Source organism: Pipistrellus kuhlii, unplaced genomic scaffold, assembly GCF_014108245.1.
Source record: "Pipistrellus kuhlii isolate mPipKuh1 unplaced genomic scaffold, mPipKuh1.p scaffold_m20_p_2, whole genome shotgun sequence".
NCBI classification, from domain to species: domain Eukaryota; kingdom Metazoa; phylum Chordata; class Mammalia; order Chiroptera; family Vespertilionidae; genus Pipistrellus; species Pipistrellus kuhlii.
Genome location: NW_023425515.1, coordinates 63,350,833 through 63,368,457, shown reverse-complemented (window position 1 = coordinate 63,368,457; position 17,625 = coordinate 63,350,833). Strand labels below are relative to the sequence as shown.

The following is a 17,625-nucleotide window of genomic DNA, read 5'->3' as shown; positions in this document are numbered from 1 at the left end:
GACAGAGTGGATTTTAAAAATATAACAAAAAATGTGATACAGTAATACACTATTTACAAGAAACTTCAGTTTCAACATAGGTAGGTTGAAAGTATAAAGACATAAAAGAAACATTATGTAAATAAAAACAAAAACAAAAAAACAAACAGGAGTGTCTATATTAATATACTAGAGGCCCAGCACACAAAATTGTGCACAAATAGGCCCTTATGCCTAGCCTGCGATCAGGGCTATGTTCAACGCTCCCTGATGCCCTGCAATGCCCCATGATACTAGCTGCTGCTGCTGACCTACAACGATCTTTAACACTTGCTCACCTCTGTCACCCCATGATGCTCTACGAAGCTTCTCATTCCGTGATGCTTGCCTCTGCCACCCCACAGTGCTCCACGGAGCTCTCTGCCCCGTGAAGCTCACCTCTGCCATCCCATGATGCTCCGTGAAGCTCAGACATCACTCCGTCATGCTCCTTGCAACACTCTGTGACTCTTCTTGCCACTGCCCCACATCACTCCGTGATGCTCCCCACTGTTTGATGCTCTGCAATGCTCCTCAATGCTCACCGCCCCACGAACTTCTACGACACTCCGGCCCTGCAATGCTTGCCCCCACTGTCCTGCGATGTTCACTGATGGTTGTTCACCGTTCACCACTGCTCTACAGTTCCCCACTCCTGCCCCATCCTCACCCCCAAGGGGAGGGACTGAGAGGTGATCAATGCACCTCATAGTGACTGGCCAATGGTCGTTATGATCATGATGCTGTTTAGTTACTGGCCTTTATTATATAGGACTAGAGACCCAGTGCATGAAATTTGTGCATTTGGTGGTGGTGGGGGGGGGGTGTCCCTCAGCGCAGCCTGTGCCCTCTCACAGTTTGGGATCCCACAATCCATCATCACCCCAAAGAAGTAGGCCCCGCCCACTTGCCGCAGCCTGCCAGTTGTTCACCTGGGCCTCCCTCTTTGGGCTGATCATGGAGCCCCCTGATTGATTGATCACCCTGGTGGTCTCCCTCTGCAGTGTGATCATGGGGCCGTGGCTGGGCCCCTCAGCTGGCCTGGTGCCAGTGGGTGTTATAGCGTGGTCATCTAGATTGTTGTCCTGCTGTTTGGTCGTTCAGCCAATTTGCATATTACACTTTTATTATTATAGATGATAAAATGGGCATAAGAACAATGTAAACTACTGGAGACAAAGAGGGACATTACTGATGATAAAAGGATCAATCCACCAGGAAGGCACCAAAACAAAATTGTATGTACCAAAAACAGAGCCTTAAAATACATGAAGCAAAGCCTAATAGAACTGAAAGAAATATAAAAATGTACAATTTTAGTTGGTGACTTCAACACCCTACTCATCAATTTATAGAACTACTAAATAGAAAATCAACAAGGATATAAACCACCTCTATAATACCATCAACTAACAGGATCTGTTCAATATTTATGGAACAATTCACCAGATAACAGCAGAATCTTTATGCTTTCCAGTGTCCACAAGAAATACATTGAAATAGATGATATCCAGTGAATTTGAAATAATTGAAATTATGCAAAGCATACACTCAGATCACATGGACTCAAACTAGAAAACAATAATGCTTAAGATAATAGGAAAATTTCCAAACACTTGGAAACTACATAACATATAACTAATTATCCAAAGGGAAGTAAAATACATTGAACTGAATTAACATGAAAATACAATATGTCAAAATCTCTGGGACACAGCTAAAGCAATTCTGAGAAAAAGTCTCAAATGAATAATATAAGCTCCTACCTCAAGAACAACAAAAAAAAAAAAAAAAAAAAAAAATAACCCAAAATAAGCAGTGGGAAATAATACAGAATACAAATTAGAAACAAACAAAACCAAAAAACTAGAGAAAAAAATCCATGAAACTAAGCTGTTCCTTTGAAAATATCAATAAAATTAGCAAACTTCTAGCAAACTGACCAAAAGGGAAGACACAAACAGCACCATCAGGAACAAAGTAGTGATATCTCTACATATACTATAGACATCAGAGAACTTTGCTGAGTAAAAAATCCCAAACCCCAAAGCTTATATACTATATGATTCCATTTTTATTACATTTTTTAAATGACAAAATTTCAAAAATGATAAAAATGAAAAACAGATTAGTGGTTTCAAGATTATAAGGAGGAGATGGGAGTGGAAGGGAAGAGGATATGGCTATAAAGGCAAAATGAGGAATCCTTGTTGTGATAAAACTCAGTATCTTGTACTGGGTCACTGTCAGCATCCTAGTTATTATACTGACATTTTGCAGGATATCATTGCAGGGAAGATGGGTAAATGGTATCTGGGTTCTGACTGTATCATTTTTTATACCTGAAAGTAGATCTATGATTATATCAAAGATGTTAAATTTTTAAAAAGCACATAACTGTCAAATGGAGCTATATTTTTTAGGGATTTTGTTATGATAAGAAAGAACTTCATTGAAGACATAATATTGAACCTAGGCTAGGTAAGATGAGATGGGAGAAAAGACAGAAGGCATCTGGGGGGGGGGGGGAAGTATGAACACTGTGTTCTCATATAAATTTTTGAGCCTATTTTTGTTTAGCTTTGACCATATCCCAAGAATATGTGATTAAAAATATAAATAATCTTTAATTGTAGAATGTTTATTTCTTCCCTCTTATGATGTGGTATTTAGTAGGAAGCAAAAAATAAACCTTTTTTTCTTTGGCCTAAATAAATGCCAATCCTACAGTAAATGTTTGATAAATATTTATTTTTATTTTTTTATTTTATTTTATTTTTTAAAATATATTTTATTGATTTTGTACAGAGAGGAAGGGAGAGAGATAGAGAGTTAGAAACATCGATGAGAGAGTCATCGACCAGCTGCCTCTTGCACACCCCCCACCGGGGGTATGCCCACAACCAAGCTACATGCCCTTGACCGGAATCGAACCCAGGACCTTTCAGTCCCCAAGCCGACGCTCTATCCATTGAGCCAAACCGGTTTCGGCTTGATAAATATTTATTGATGATGATTGCAATTTTAACAGAGTTTTACAGAAAAGTGACATTTTGTACAAATTGCAATAAGCACTTAATAAGTGTTAAGAAACTATTGTCAATAAAGTCCATATAATAAACTTAATAACCAGCCAGAATAAGCTTCAGAACTTGAGATCTTTTAGAAAAGAAAATCTAATTCTACCCTATCATATAATTCATGAGAAAAATAGGACTGAGAAGTTATGACTGTCTAAACGTATATAGTTGGTTCATGTATTCCCTAGCAGCTCTGTCAACTCTTATCACCCACTGTAAACTGGAACTGGGTAAAATATTGAAATTATGGATGTATCAAAGGAAAGGAAGATGCCAGTTTTAGAAATCTTATTACTTCCCAACTCTCTCTATTCTCCTGTATACTACCTAATAAAAGAGTAATGTGTAAATTAACCATCACTCCAATACACCCACCAGCCAATCAGAGTGAGTATGAAAATAACCACCACTCCAATATACCCACCAGCCAATCAGAGCAAGTATGGCTACGCCCAGAGAGAGTAGGAGGGAGGCTTGGGTTTCCCATACAAGTTTTCTGCCTGCCCTAGCTGGCCTAAGCCTCCACTCAAGGCTACAAAGTTTCAATTATAGAAGGTAAACAAATCCAAACAGAAATGGCAGCAGCCACAGAATGAGCAGGAGGCTTGGCTCTGCTCCAGGCTATAAAGTTTCAATTGTAGAAGATAAATAAATTCCAGATACCAGGGCCTTTGCTTGGGTCGACAGGGCGTGTGGCTGGCCTGCAAACCACCACAGGCCCCTCACTCAGGCCGCCCCATGCCCCAAGGGAACCCCCCACTCTGATCTGGGACACTCTTCAGGGCAAACCAGCTGTCCCCCATCCATGCACCAGGCCTCTATCCTATCTAATAAAAGAGTAATATGCAGATTGATAATCACTCCAACACACAAGATGGCTGCCCCCATGTGGTCAAAGATCCTGCCCCCATGTGGACACAAGATGGCCACCACAAGGTGGCCAGCAGGGGAGGGCAGTTGGGAGGCACCAGGCCTGCAAGGAAGGGCAGTTTAAGGCTATCAACCCTGCAGGTGAGGGCAGTTAGGGGTGAACAGGCTGACAGACGAGGGAAGTTGGGGCAAACAGACTGGCTGGGGAGAGTTAGACATCAATCAGGCTGGCATGGGAATGGTTAGGGGGTGATTAGGCTAGCAGGCAGAAGCGGTTAGGGGCAATCAGGAAGGAAGGCAGGCAGGCGAGCATTTGGGAACCAGCAGTCCTGGATTGTGAGAGGGATGTCCAACTGCCCATTTAGGCCCAATCCCACTGGGGTCCCTTTAGGGTTTCCAGATTGGAGAGGGTGCAGGCTGGGCTGAGGGACACCACCCTCCAGCCCCGTGCATGAATTTTGTGCACTGGGCCTTTAGTATTACAATAACAAAGCTTGTGTTTCTTATTATTTACATCAGAACATGACTTCTTGTATAAAAAGAGATCTGGTTTCTTTCATTATATTTTCAGTCCGATAGAACATTGAATATAAGTCTCTGAAATCAAGTAGTGAGCATTTTAGCCAACATTTAAAGTTATTGTTTTAAGGCTTTACTATTCCAATAACTTATATTAACCAATATGCCTATGTATTTCAAATGTCTCAGCATGGCCCTAACTGGCTTGGCTCAGTGGAAAGAGCATCAGCCTGCAGACTGAAATGTCCCTATTCGATTCCAGTCAAGGGCATGTATCTTGGTTGTGGGCACATCCCCTGTGGGAGGTGTGCAGGAGGCAGCTGATAGATGTTTCTAACTCTCTATTCTTCTCCCTTTATCTCTGTAAAAAAATCAATAAAATATATAAAAGAATGTCTCAGCATATTAGAAACTTAAAAAGAAATATATTTTGCTATAAGTCTATTTATATTGAAGCAGGTTAACAGGGCAATGTAAAAGCTTGGTTGTAAAGAGAAATACAGCAGTAGCACAAAGGAGGAACATAAAAAATAGGATGTGAATATATGTTAACCAAAAAGTATTACTTTGCATTTTTCTTAATAATTTCTTGCATATGAATTTTAAGCTAATCACAGATTATGTTTTCTGATTTATACAAAATTTTTATCCAGACTTCCCATGATTAGGTTATATGTGTGATTCCTAGTTTTAATTCATAGTCCTTATTAAAATTCTTACTTGAATATAGCTTTATTCTATATTAAAGGTCTGGTTTCTTTCAGACTGTAAGTCTTTAATAAGTTTGCATTACTTGATATAATATCTCTTTAAGGAATTTAAAGTTCTCAATCCTACAACAGTCCTAGGACATCAGAAGTTACCATATCTGTTTTCTAGTAGGTAAATTGAAATACAAAGAACTAAAGAAATTTTTCTGAATCACTGAGCTGAGAATACAAAATAAAATAACTCTTGTAGCTGGCTTTATTTATATTTTACAGGTTAGTTAAAACTAATGAGTTAGAACTTAGTTCTTGCTTTGTGAAGTCAGTAAATCAGACATCAGAAATAAGATAAATTTCAGGAGTGCTAGGTATCAGAGTTTAGTTATTTTCAGACTTAATAATTTGGCCCAAAATGGACTTAATCCCTCCTCATCTAAATAATTTCTAACATTTTATGACTTTTCTTTGCTTAGATTACAGCGGCAAAACCATGCCAAAGATAATGAGATCAAGAACCTTAAAGAGCAACTTTCCATGAAAAGGTACAAACAGCTGTTGATTTGATTGAGTGCACCCTTTCTGAAACTGTGATTTCACTCAGCATGTTCTGGCTATGGCAGCCATGTAATTTATCGTCCAAATTGGGGCACTATGAGCCTGAAATTGAGCAATATTCATAATTACACTGAGACAACAGGTATAAACTAGAAGTGTCCTAGACAAAATGGGAGGTTATGTTCACTTTAGCTCTGGCCTTAGAAAACTGCTGAGAATAAATCAGCTAAATTATTGTCTCACAACACACTATTGTCAGGGACTAGAGCTTATTGAATTCTTTTTAAAAAATATATATATATTTTATTGATTTTTTGCAGAGAGGAAGAGAGAGGGATAGAGAGTTAGAAACATTGATGAGAGAGAATCATCGATCAGCTGCCTCTTGCACACCCCCTACTGGGGATGTGCCCGCAACCAAGGTACATGCCCTTGACCGGAATCGAACCCGGTACTCTCCAGTCCCCAGGCTGACGCTCTATCCACTGAGCCAAACCGGTTTTGGTGCTTATTGAATTCTTATATCTTTACCCTAATCAGTAAAACTGGGTGTGACTGCTTTATGAAACTGACTTAACTTTTGTTCTCATTCATAGATTTGCCTGCCTGTATTTTTTTTTTAATTTAATAAATCATTATTGTTCAGATTATTACAATTGTTCCTCCCCCTCCTTCCCCCCCCATAGCTCACCTCCACCAGGTTCCCACCTCACCCTCTGCCCTTACCTCCCCTGATTGTCCTCATCCATAGGTGTACGATTTTTGTCCAGTCTTTCCACACCCTCCATACCTCTTTCCCCCTGAGAATTTTCATGCACTCCCATTCTATGCCCCTGATTCTATTCACCATTTTATTCTGTTCATCAAATTTTTAATTCACTTGATTTTTAGATTCACTTGTTGATAGATATGTATTTGTTGTTCATAATTTTTATCTTTACCTTTTTCTTCTCTCTCTTCTTAAAGAATACCTTTCAGCATTTCATATAATACTGGTTTGGTATTGATGAACTCTTTAGCTTTTTCTTATCTGTGAAGCTCTTTTTCTGACTTTCCATTCTGAGTGATAGCTTTGCTGGGTAGAGTAATCTTGGTTGTAGGTTCTTGCTAGTCATCACAGAGTCTCAGGGCTGAGCAGACAGTCTTGGCTTCCCATCAGCCCTGTCCTTGTGCTCACACTTCCAGACCTCTGCCTTCTACAGATCCCCTGAGTTTCTGCCTGACAGTCCTGATTCCCTCTGTAAGAGCATGGTTCCCCCAGGGGCTCTCCCGGAACTGAGTTTCAGTGCAGTCAGAACTGGGATTCAGTGCAGTCAGGTGCTTCCGACACCTTCCACTATGGAAAGCCTGTGGCAACCTCCGCAGTCAGACCTTTCTGGGTACACTTGCACACACAAGCCTCCAGACCCCACTGTGGCTCCCCTTAGTCTGAGTCTCTGTGTGCCTTTCTCTACAGTCCAGACTCCACCTGTATGAGCCTGAGCCCACAGGGTTTTGGCCAGAGCTAGGGTTCAGTGCAGTTGGAACTGGGGGTCAGTGCAGTCGGAGCCTTCCTTTTCCCTCCTGCCAGCCAGGCACTTGGCCACCCTTCCTGTATGCGTCCATCTCCATACCTCAGCGCTTTCGGTTCCTCTGATTCATGAGCTTTTCTTTTTTCTTCTAGTTGTAGAATTTCCACTCAGCCAGCTTTCCTGTGGTTCTGGATGATGTCCATTCTGTTTTTTAGTTATTTTGAAATTGTTGTGCAAGGCAGCAGTTTAGGTGCTTACCTAAGCTGCCATCTTAGTTTCTCATTATTTGACCATTTTAAAAATTGAATTGATTGTGTTTTTACTGTAGAGTTATAATTTTTCTTTATGTTCTCGATACAAGACCCTTATCAGATATTTGCAAATATTTTCCTCCATTCTATTGGTTATCTTTTCACTTTTTTTGTTGTTTTTGTTAATCTTCACTCAAGAATGTTTTTCTACTGATTTTTAGAGAGTGGAAAGGATGGAGAGAGACACACACACACACACACACACAGAGAAACCTCGTGTGAGAGAGCCACATTGATTGTTGCCTCTCGCATGCACCCCTACTGGGCCTGGAGATCAAACCTGCAACCAAGGTACATATCTTGATTAGAATTGAACCCAAGACCCTTCAATCTGTAGGTCAATGCTCTATCCACTGAGCCAAATTGGCTAGGGCTCTTTTCTCTTTTTTGATGATGGCCTTTGAAGTATAAAAGTTTTTAATTTAATGAAGTCCAATTTATCTATTTTTTGACTATTCTTGTAGGCAAATTTTCTATAATATTCAATGGCATAATAATTCTCTTGGACATTTCATGATTCACCACCCCCCACCTCAAAACACTTTCGCCTTAATATTATTAATAATATATTGATTTATCAAGCTTCTTTATCAATCATTTCATGATTCCCCCACACACACCTTAAAACACTTTCACCTTAATGGTATTAATAATATATTGGTTTGTCAGGTACTGAAGTATCCAGATGATTCTAATAATAAAACATTGAGGATTGTGCTTGTGAACATTCCCTATTACCATGTTTTATTTCCAATTAATTGTTTCCATTTAAGACATTGGTTTGTATTGCTTTAGAGTTCTGGGGATAAAGATGAAATGAGATAAGAAAAAGAGAAACATTTTTCCATAATATCCTTGATAAATATTGATAAATAATGTCATATCATCATCTCCCTTCCTCTTAAACTGTAGGATTTGTTTTCATTCTGAGGCATTGAACATAATAATATTAAAATATTTTCATGCAGTGACCTAGTTTTGTGACACAGAAAATAAAATGTCCACAGTTGCTATTACTGGGATAAAAAGGCTTGTATAAAGAAACTTTAGGTCAAATTTATTAATTATGATAATACCTGACATTTATTTAGTACTTATTATGTGCCAAACACAAAGTACTTTATGTAAATTGTCTGAATTAATTTTCACTATAGCTCTTTGAGGTAAGTAATACAATTTCCTCCACTTTTACATGTGAGAAAACTGAGATAAAAGAAAGGTCAGTAACTTGCCCAGGGTTTTACATTTAATACACTGTGGAACTGAATTCATCCTCAGACAACTTAATTTGAGAGCCAAGTTTTAAATCATTATCTCTATATTTACAACTTTAAAACTTCTATGCTCTCAATAGTAAAGGATAATAAGAAGGCTTAAGTACTGTCTTCTCCTGCTTTTATATGCTGTATACTTTTCAAAAAATCATTAACTATTCATTGAGTAGCTTGTTATCTTCTTCTTGAATAAGATAGGAAAGTCTGTTCTTGCTTCAATGTTTCTGACTCTTTAATGATCATGTATTTCAGATCTCAGTGGGAAACGGAGAAGCTTAATATGGAAAGCACAATTAAAACATACTTACGCAAACTGAATGCAGAAACTAGTAGAGCTTTAACAGCTGAGGTGAGAGGTTGGGGAGGGAGGGAGGGTTGAGGAAGCAAGTTTACTTTTGTCCTAACATACTAAGGAATGTGGTGGGTGTTTTTTTTAAAAAAAAAAACAAAAACCTGTTTTGTAAATAAAGAGAAATAAGGCATTTTAGAACCAGCTTGAAAAAATCAGCTTCAACCTTTGTGTGTTTTTTTGACTCATTGGCATTTTGTATGTGATTACTACAGTGTTATGATCTTATGTTGTTTTTCTCAAATGACTCCAAGAAATTGGTTTGCTTCAATATATATAGCAAATGCAGCCATCATGGGAAAATTTTCATGAAGCCAGGACACCAAGCCAAATTTTGAAGAATAATATTTCACTGCTGCCGTAATCTCTCTCCCTTCTTTGCTTCTGACATAAATCTGCCAAATGCACATATACATCATACACTCCAATGTAAAAATACCAGCTTACCTTCTGAACCCAGAAAGTTACCCAGTTTCTTCTAGGTTAACTTAGAATCTCACAGCTAGGTTCTCTTTATCAAAACAAACAAACAAAAATGATTCTGTGTATGTATATAATTTTTGTATATAGATAACCAAACATGATATACAATAAGATTCAAGTTTTGGAAAGTTCACTGACATTAAAATCATTACAGATCTCCCAAGCTCTATTCTTTAGCAGAGTTCTTAGAAATACAGAGGTCAACAACTGAGGAGTGACATATGAACCAAAAATATTCTGAAGAGTTAAACTGTTGGAGTGCTAGCTTTAATGAAAAATAAAAAACTCAGAATACCTTAAGTGCTCACGTTTGCATTTGTTTTTCACTATTTTAAGTGAGGAAGTCTTAATTCCATAAATTTAGAAACACAATGCTGTCGAAGAGAATAATAAGCTATTTCCAATAATGGTACAGAAAGGCCGAAACTGGTTTGGCTCAGTGGTAGAGTGTCGGTCTGCAGACTGAAAGGTCCCAAGTTCGATTCCGGTCAGGGGCATGTACATTGGTTGCGGGCACATCCCCGGTTGGGGGTGTGCAAGAGGCAGCTGGTCGATGTTTCTCTCTCATTGACGTTTCTAGCTATCTCTCTCCCTTCCTCTCTGTAATAAATAAATAAATAAATAAATAAATAAATAAATAAATAAACGTATAAATAAATAAATAAATAAATAAATAAATAATGGTACAGAAGGGATTCTTGCTGTGGGATTGGACTAGATGGTCCTATAGAGTCTGACTATTTCCTTATCAGTTAGAAAACAAACATCAGGGATTATTTTGAGTTTTCGTTTTCTTAACTCAATACCCAGACTATATCTATTAGGTCTAGTAATAATTAATGTCGTTTTCTAATACTTTTTAAAATCAAATTTATTTAAACAATACAACAAAATTTAATCAACAATATAGTTGCCGTTGTTTTCTACTATTTGTGCCCAACGCTCAGGAAGCATTTTAATCCCTCTGTTGTAAAATTCTTGTGATTTTGATGCAAAAAATTCGGTCAATGCATTTTTGAGGCATTCTTCATTATTAAATTTTTTTCCAAGAAGAAAGTTTTGCAAAGAACGAAACAAATGGTAATCGGAAGGGGCAATATCAGGAGAATATGCAGGTTGAGGGAGAACTTCCCATTCCAACTGGTGCAGTTTTTCAGCAGTGATTCTTGCAGTATGCGGTCGTGCGTTATCGTGGTGAAGAATTACGCCCTTCCGATTAATCAGCGCGGGTTCTTTTTCTCTTAAAGCTTGGGCTAACCTTTCCAATTGGGCACTATACACTGCACTTGTAATGGTTTGGTTAGATGGTAAAAGTTCATAATGAAGAATTCCTTTAAAATTCCACCAAACACACAACATCACTTTTTTCGCATGCAAGTCAGGTTTTGGCGTGGGCTGCGGAGCCTCATTTTTGTCCAACCATTGAGGCCGCCTTTTCAAATTAACATACAGCACCCATTCTTCATCTCCGGTAACAATTTGTTCTAAAAACGGCAAATGGTTTTGACGAGAGAGGAGTGAACTGCAAATTGTGACTCTTTGATTATGGTTGTTGTCGGTCAACTCATGAGGAACCCATTTTCCAAACTTTTGGACTTTGCCAAGTGCACGCAATTGATTGGAAATTGTTTTCTGTGAACAATTTAAAGTTGTCACAAGCTCTTGTTGGGTAATTTGAGGATTTTGCACCAAAAGAGCTTGAAGAGCTTCTTTATCAAAATTGGACACAGGGCCTCGACCACTCTTGTCATCTAACGAAAAATTTCCCTCGCGAAATTTCTCAAACCAACGCTGGCATTTTCTGGCGCTAACTGCATCTTGACCAAGAGCACTACAGATGTTTTTTGCAGCCTCACTTGCTTTTCTTCCTAATTGGAACTCGTAAAGCATGCAGTGCCGAATATGCTCTTCATCCGCCATCTTCTTAGCCCTGGTTTTGCAACAAAAACCAAACCAAACACAAACTTTTTCAAGCAAAACTTGTTAATTGCAGTTCACACGTTCTGTAGATACCTCGTGTTTGAAGGTTATGTCAATACAAGTCAACACCAAGCAAGATTTTAAAGGAATGTTAAAAAACTACATTAATTATTACAAGACCTTAAATTAGAATCTCTGGGACTGCCATCATTTTTTTAAAAGTTGGTTTAAAAACTGACATAGTTCCAGTGTATGTGCAGGTTTGAAAACTAATCTTCTGGAATGTTTACAAACCCATTAACCATTGAATAAAAAAATTAGAGTTGAAGAATTGATCAAAAAGCTTTAATAATGTATTATTGATGGTCAAGAAACTCGGGTACTGTTGGAAGAGATTGAAAAATTGCTTAACATTTACATGAAATGATTAAGAAAAGAATGTGTTTAGTTACAAGGACACCTTCAATTTATTTTTCTCTCAAAAATCTGCAGGTGTATTTCTTACAGTGTCGTAGAGATTTTGGTTTGCTTCATCTAGAGCAGACTGAAAAGGAATGCCTCAGTCATCTTGCCAGGGTGACTCAGATGGCAGCAAGGTAACCTTTCCCTCTTCCTTAATTTATCTTGATCTCAGAGATACTTGCAAGTAGCTCTAAGGTTGAAGATAATTTGTGATGTATCCTATATAATAAAAGCCTGATATGCTAAGTGTTCAGTCATCCATTCAACCAATCAAAGTGTAATATGCTGATGATATGCTAAGGCTGCTTAACTGCTCACTATGATGTGCACTGACCACCAGGGAACAGACGCTCCAACTGGTAGGTGAATTTGCTGTTGGTGTCTGGCAGATCGGGACTGAGTGAGATTGGTCAGACATGCCCTGAAGCCCTCCCATGATCCCTCCCTGGCTGGCCAACCTCCCTTCTTTCTCCTGGCCCTAATTGTGCACCTGTGGGGTCTTTTAGACTGGCCTGCACCCTCTCAGGGGATGTCGGAGAGTCGGTTTCAGCCCAATCCAACAGGCCAGGCTGAGTATAGGAATTAGTGCACCAGGAACTAGTACAGGAATTAGTGCACCAGGCCTCTCATTTTAAATAAATCACATTAGAGTTTTTGGAATGAAGAAGCTCTTTTATCCTCAAAGATCACCTACTCACTTGGATGCTTTTATTTTGTTGCTTCTACTGAAGTACTGAGAAGCCTACTGAATACAATAATAGCTTCTGACATTTTTTTTCCTTCCTCTGTAATCAAATAGATGAAAAATTTCATTCAGACAATGAAGACCAGATATTTACAAACAAAGGTGGATTCTAAGTGGAAATTTTTTCTAATTGTTTTCTTTTCAAAGGCTTGTTTTTTAAATACCTACGGAGTTCTTTGGGGGAGGAGAAATCAGTGTTAACTTATCTAAAATCACATGTTAAAGGCAATTTCCTGCTGTGCTTTATAAGAGTGATTTTCAAATATTGGGCAGATTGAGATTCTCCTTAAATTTATAATTTTATGAGGTAAAAATTCAAACTTAATTAGAATCTTTGAAACCAAAATATCAATATTATTATTATTTTTAATCCTAACCTGAGGAAATGTTTATTGATTTTAGAGAGGAAGGGTGGGGGAAAGAGAGAGAAACATTGATTGGTAGTTTTATGCGCCCTGACCAGGGATCAATCTCACATCTTTTTTGGTGCATGGGATGACGCTCCAACCAACTGAACCACCTGGGTGGGGCACATCATAATATTTTTAAATGATTATTTTAATGGTCATAACTGTTTATTTCTAAGAACCATAATCTCTGAGGCTTAACAAGGTTTCCAAGATATACTGATATGCAGTCAGGTCAGGAAAACACTACTTTAAGTGATCAGTCTCTGCTTGCTAGTGGAAGAAAAATGCTTGGTAAATAATAATAATATTAGCAAGCCTCTGTGTATGATCCCAATAATAGTTTGTTCTGTTCTTTTAAAGTTTTGTACTGGGTGATACTGGGCTGGAGATGTTTTAACAGTCTCTTGAAATCTCTCTTCCGTAGAGAGCAGACCCTAAGCACCACCATGCTATTCCTATTTAAGTCATTTGGTGGATATGTTTGGCAGAGCTGCTGTGTTTGGGCAATTATGCACTGCATAGAAGCAACAATGTAATTTATCCTTGCACAAGAGATACTTCTTTCTCATTTTCTGATCAAATGGAGTTTTTTTGTTTTTTTGTTTGTTTGTTTTTAATTTGCAAAAGAGCCTGGTAAGCCAACAATGGCCTTGTGATGTTAGTGTTCATGTGGAGAACATCCAAACCTTGCTTCCAAGATAAGAATATTCTCAATATCAGATGATTAGGGCAATTTTCTTCCTTTGTTTTTACTGCCTTCATATTTTGCAGAGGAATTCCTATGCAAAGGTTTTATAATATGTCTAAAAATATTGCCACACTACAAAACAACAAACAAACAAAAAACCTTGCTTTGCTGAAGAAGTTATATTTTCTCTTGGGGGAAAAAAACACACATATGTTTCTAGTCCTTGTTTTTAATTTTAATACAACTTTGTACCCATTTGAGATAAGTGTTGGTAATAGAGATAACTTGGTTGTTTTACATTATTTACATATATGCTAGAGAACATAATGGAAATTTTTGGAAACCTAATTCTTATATAAAAAGGAAGAACTTCCTCTTGTGTCTCCTTGTCTACACCAGCAACCCAGAATCGCTTCACTTAAAAGCTGCAGTAGACAGTTGGAATGCCATTGTGACAGATGTCAGGAACAAGATTGCATTATTTAGGGTAAGTTGTAAAGTATATTTAGAGTAAGTTGACTGAAAGTTGTAGGTGATATATGCTTAAATAAAACATTTAACATTAAAAACAATTGCTAGAGAAATTTAAGGAAGAACATAGATTTCATTTCAGTTTCTAAAATTTATGCCTTTTTGGGATTTGAGATCTGTTACTTCAACATAACTGATTGTAGCTAGCAACCAACTTAGTATAGTAAATGAAAAACTCAGTCTGCCTTGCAACTAAGTTTTCTAGAATTTCAAAGCTAACTCTGCTCCAATCAGAAATAAATGCCTATCTTGGTTTTAGTAATTGTGTGTTTATAGAATTAAAAGGAAGATCAATGCCCTGGCTGGTTTGGCTCAGTGGATAGAGCTTTGGCCTACAGACTGGAACTGAAAGGTCCTGGGTTTGATTCCTGCCGGGGGCACATGCCCAGTTGCGGGCTCAATCTATGCAGGAGGCAGCTGATCAATGATTCTCATCTTTTATCTTTCTTTCTCTCTCTCTCTCTCTCTCTCTCTCTCTCTCTCTCTCTCTCTCTCTCTCTCTCTCTCTCTCTCTCCCTCCCTCTCTGAAACCAATAAAAATATATACTTTTTTAAAGGAAGATAAGCAGACCCCTATTAGTTTTCAATGTTAACTTTTTAGGTAATTATTTCAAATGCAAAATAATGAACTCTTAATTATTAGTTTAATATTATTAGGACTATGATAAAGGTAATGTAAAGAAATAATATAATATTAATTTGGTTTTGGATATTTTTGTATTTATATCTTAAAATTTATATATAATGTTGATTATTTTGTGACTTCACAACATAATCAATGACATTCAATTTTGAAAAACTACCTCAAAGCATTAACACTTACCTAGTTTTTTTGGTTGATGGTCTTGACTGTTTTTTTCCCCTGGATTTTTTAGTATTCAGTCTTTAATATGCTCAACATCTCTGTTGGGTTTATTCAAAGTTCTGGCCTCAAAAGAGGTGCTCCTTGTTCTGTATCCTTGTTTTCTTTTAAGCACATACCAGTATTCTCTATGTGGAAATTTCTAAAAGACTTTCTTTTCCAGCTCTTGGGTTGTTTATAAAATAAAATGTAAAGCAAAACAGGGACAATGCCAATAAAATGTTAAAAAGTATGTTAATCTTCAGGGATTAGTCTTTTGAAAAACCAAGAGAATAAAACAAGGGTGATATGGAACTGGAGAAAGCTAGAGGTATAACTTGAGATAAACTAATATAAATATTTGATAAATATCCTCTAAAAATTTTCCTCTAGGTTTTAAAATGAACATTTGCAAGTAATCCAAGTCTTTGTTGCAGATATCCCCCCCCCCATATTTATCAGCCAGTGTGTTATGTACAATATTTATAAGTTCTCTAATCTTTATTTTATTTATTTATTTTTTAATATATTTTATTGATTTTTTACAGAGAAGAAGGGAGAGAGATAGAGAGCTAGAAACGTCAATGAGAGAGAAACATCGACCAGCTGCCTCTTGCACAACCCCTACCAGGGATGTGCCCGCAACCAATGTACATGCCCTTGACCGGAATCGAACCTGGGACCTTTCAGTCCGCAGACCGACACTCTACCACTGAGCCAAACTGGCTTCGGCAGTTCTCTAATCTTTAGACTCTATTCATTTTATATAAGTGGTTCCAAGTTTGGGGCTCAATATTATGGAAACACTGAAGAATTATCTCAGGGATCTATGAATCATGTGTTTTTGTATCTTGTCAATCAACAACTCCTAAAAGTACAACTTTACATTCAGGGATGCTGTTCTATAGAACTGTTTTTATGTCAGAAATTATTTACATATTATTTTTTACAGTAGATTGAGAATCACTTTTTTGCTGTATTTCAAAAAGCATTAAGTATTTTTATATGCTATTTTTTTAAGTTGACTTTGCTTTAAAATATTGTTTCTCTTTTTCTACTAGACACAATACAATGAACAAATTAACCAGGTCAAGCAAGGATTTGCCTTGAATACCTTGCCTCCAATCCAGCTTCCTCCACCACCACCCAGTCCTGATATACTGGTAAGAAATATGACATTTTGAAAAATTCCCATCTTTATCATGATAAAATGGTAAGGATTATAAAACATTGACTGTGTAGTTTGTTTATTTTGTGTTTAAAATGGATAGGCACATAATGTACATATCATTTGTAATTATGTCTGTTTTTGCTATATCATCAGATGATAAAACTACAATAGTTGGCTGGCTCAATTGACGTCACATACCTATATTGTATCACTGGATATTGGTGGTGCATTTGATACCTAAAGATGTAGTATATTTTCATTCATCTTGTCACTCTCATCTACATCATGGGAGAAAACTGATGAATGCTCAGAATTTCCATTGCTTACCCCTATATGACTGAAACACTTCAGCCTAATACCCTAGCAGGCTGACTTTACCCCTCCACTTCTACTTTGGATTTTCTTTCCCTTAAGTTTTATCTTATACCTTTAATAGCAAGGACATCTTCCATTTATGCCCCTTCCCTGCTTGTTGTAGGATCAGTGAGTCTTAATCAGATATACTAATATCTATACTATATGTATGTTATCCTTTGGGGAAACATAGTGCCTTAACCCATGAAGCACATACAGCTTTCCAAAATACCTTTTAGAACAGAATCATTAGGTGATAATTTTTATTATCATAACAGATCTGGGGATAGGAAAAGGAAAAAGGTATGAGATATTTAGGGGCAGATCACTTTTGATGTCAGCACTTCTGCTTGTAGGAGAGCTCTGAAATATTATTTCAATAAGTAGTTGAATATATTAAAGAATTTAAAATTATGTAAATTATTTGTAATTTCGCTGTGTTTCAAAAACAAATCCAAAGCTAAAAGTATTGTATGACACACACTCTGGATTTTGTTTAGAAAAATAGTATTGCCTTTTATATTTTGGTCAATCTGCTTTTTATAGGAGTACTATATTATGGACATTATTATTTTTGCCTTTGAGCACCATCATACCCAACTACCCTGAAAAGGAATGTGTTGCATAGATGACAGAGAAGCCCCAAGGATTCACTATAATTCTACAGAAAATTATACATATTGGGCACTGTTCCAATTTAACCCATTATTTCTTATGTGTTTCATTATATTTTTATTTTTGTATCACAGCTATCTAATCCTCAAGGTAATGTTATATAATAGTTTCCCTCAAAGAGAGCAGGATTGTTAACTCAGTACCCACCATT

The 17,625-nt window shown here is 37.2% G+C and overlaps 1 protein-coding gene across 1 annotated transcript in view; it reads left to right on the top strand.

Annotated features, from left to right (window-relative positions):
- Positions 1–17,625, top strand: part of DZIP3 (DAZ interacting zinc finger protein 3) — a 120,909-nt gene that overhangs the window by 79,721 nt on the left and 23,563 nt on the right. The window contains 5 exon segments of the mRNA XM_045584010.1: positions 5,668–5,736; positions 9,098–9,194; positions 12,090–12,193; positions 14,302–14,389; positions 16,336–16,437. Of these exon segments, the coding sequence (XP_045439966.1) occupies positions 5,668–5,736; positions 9,098–9,194; positions 12,090–12,193; positions 14,302–14,389; positions 16,336–16,437 (460 nt within the window).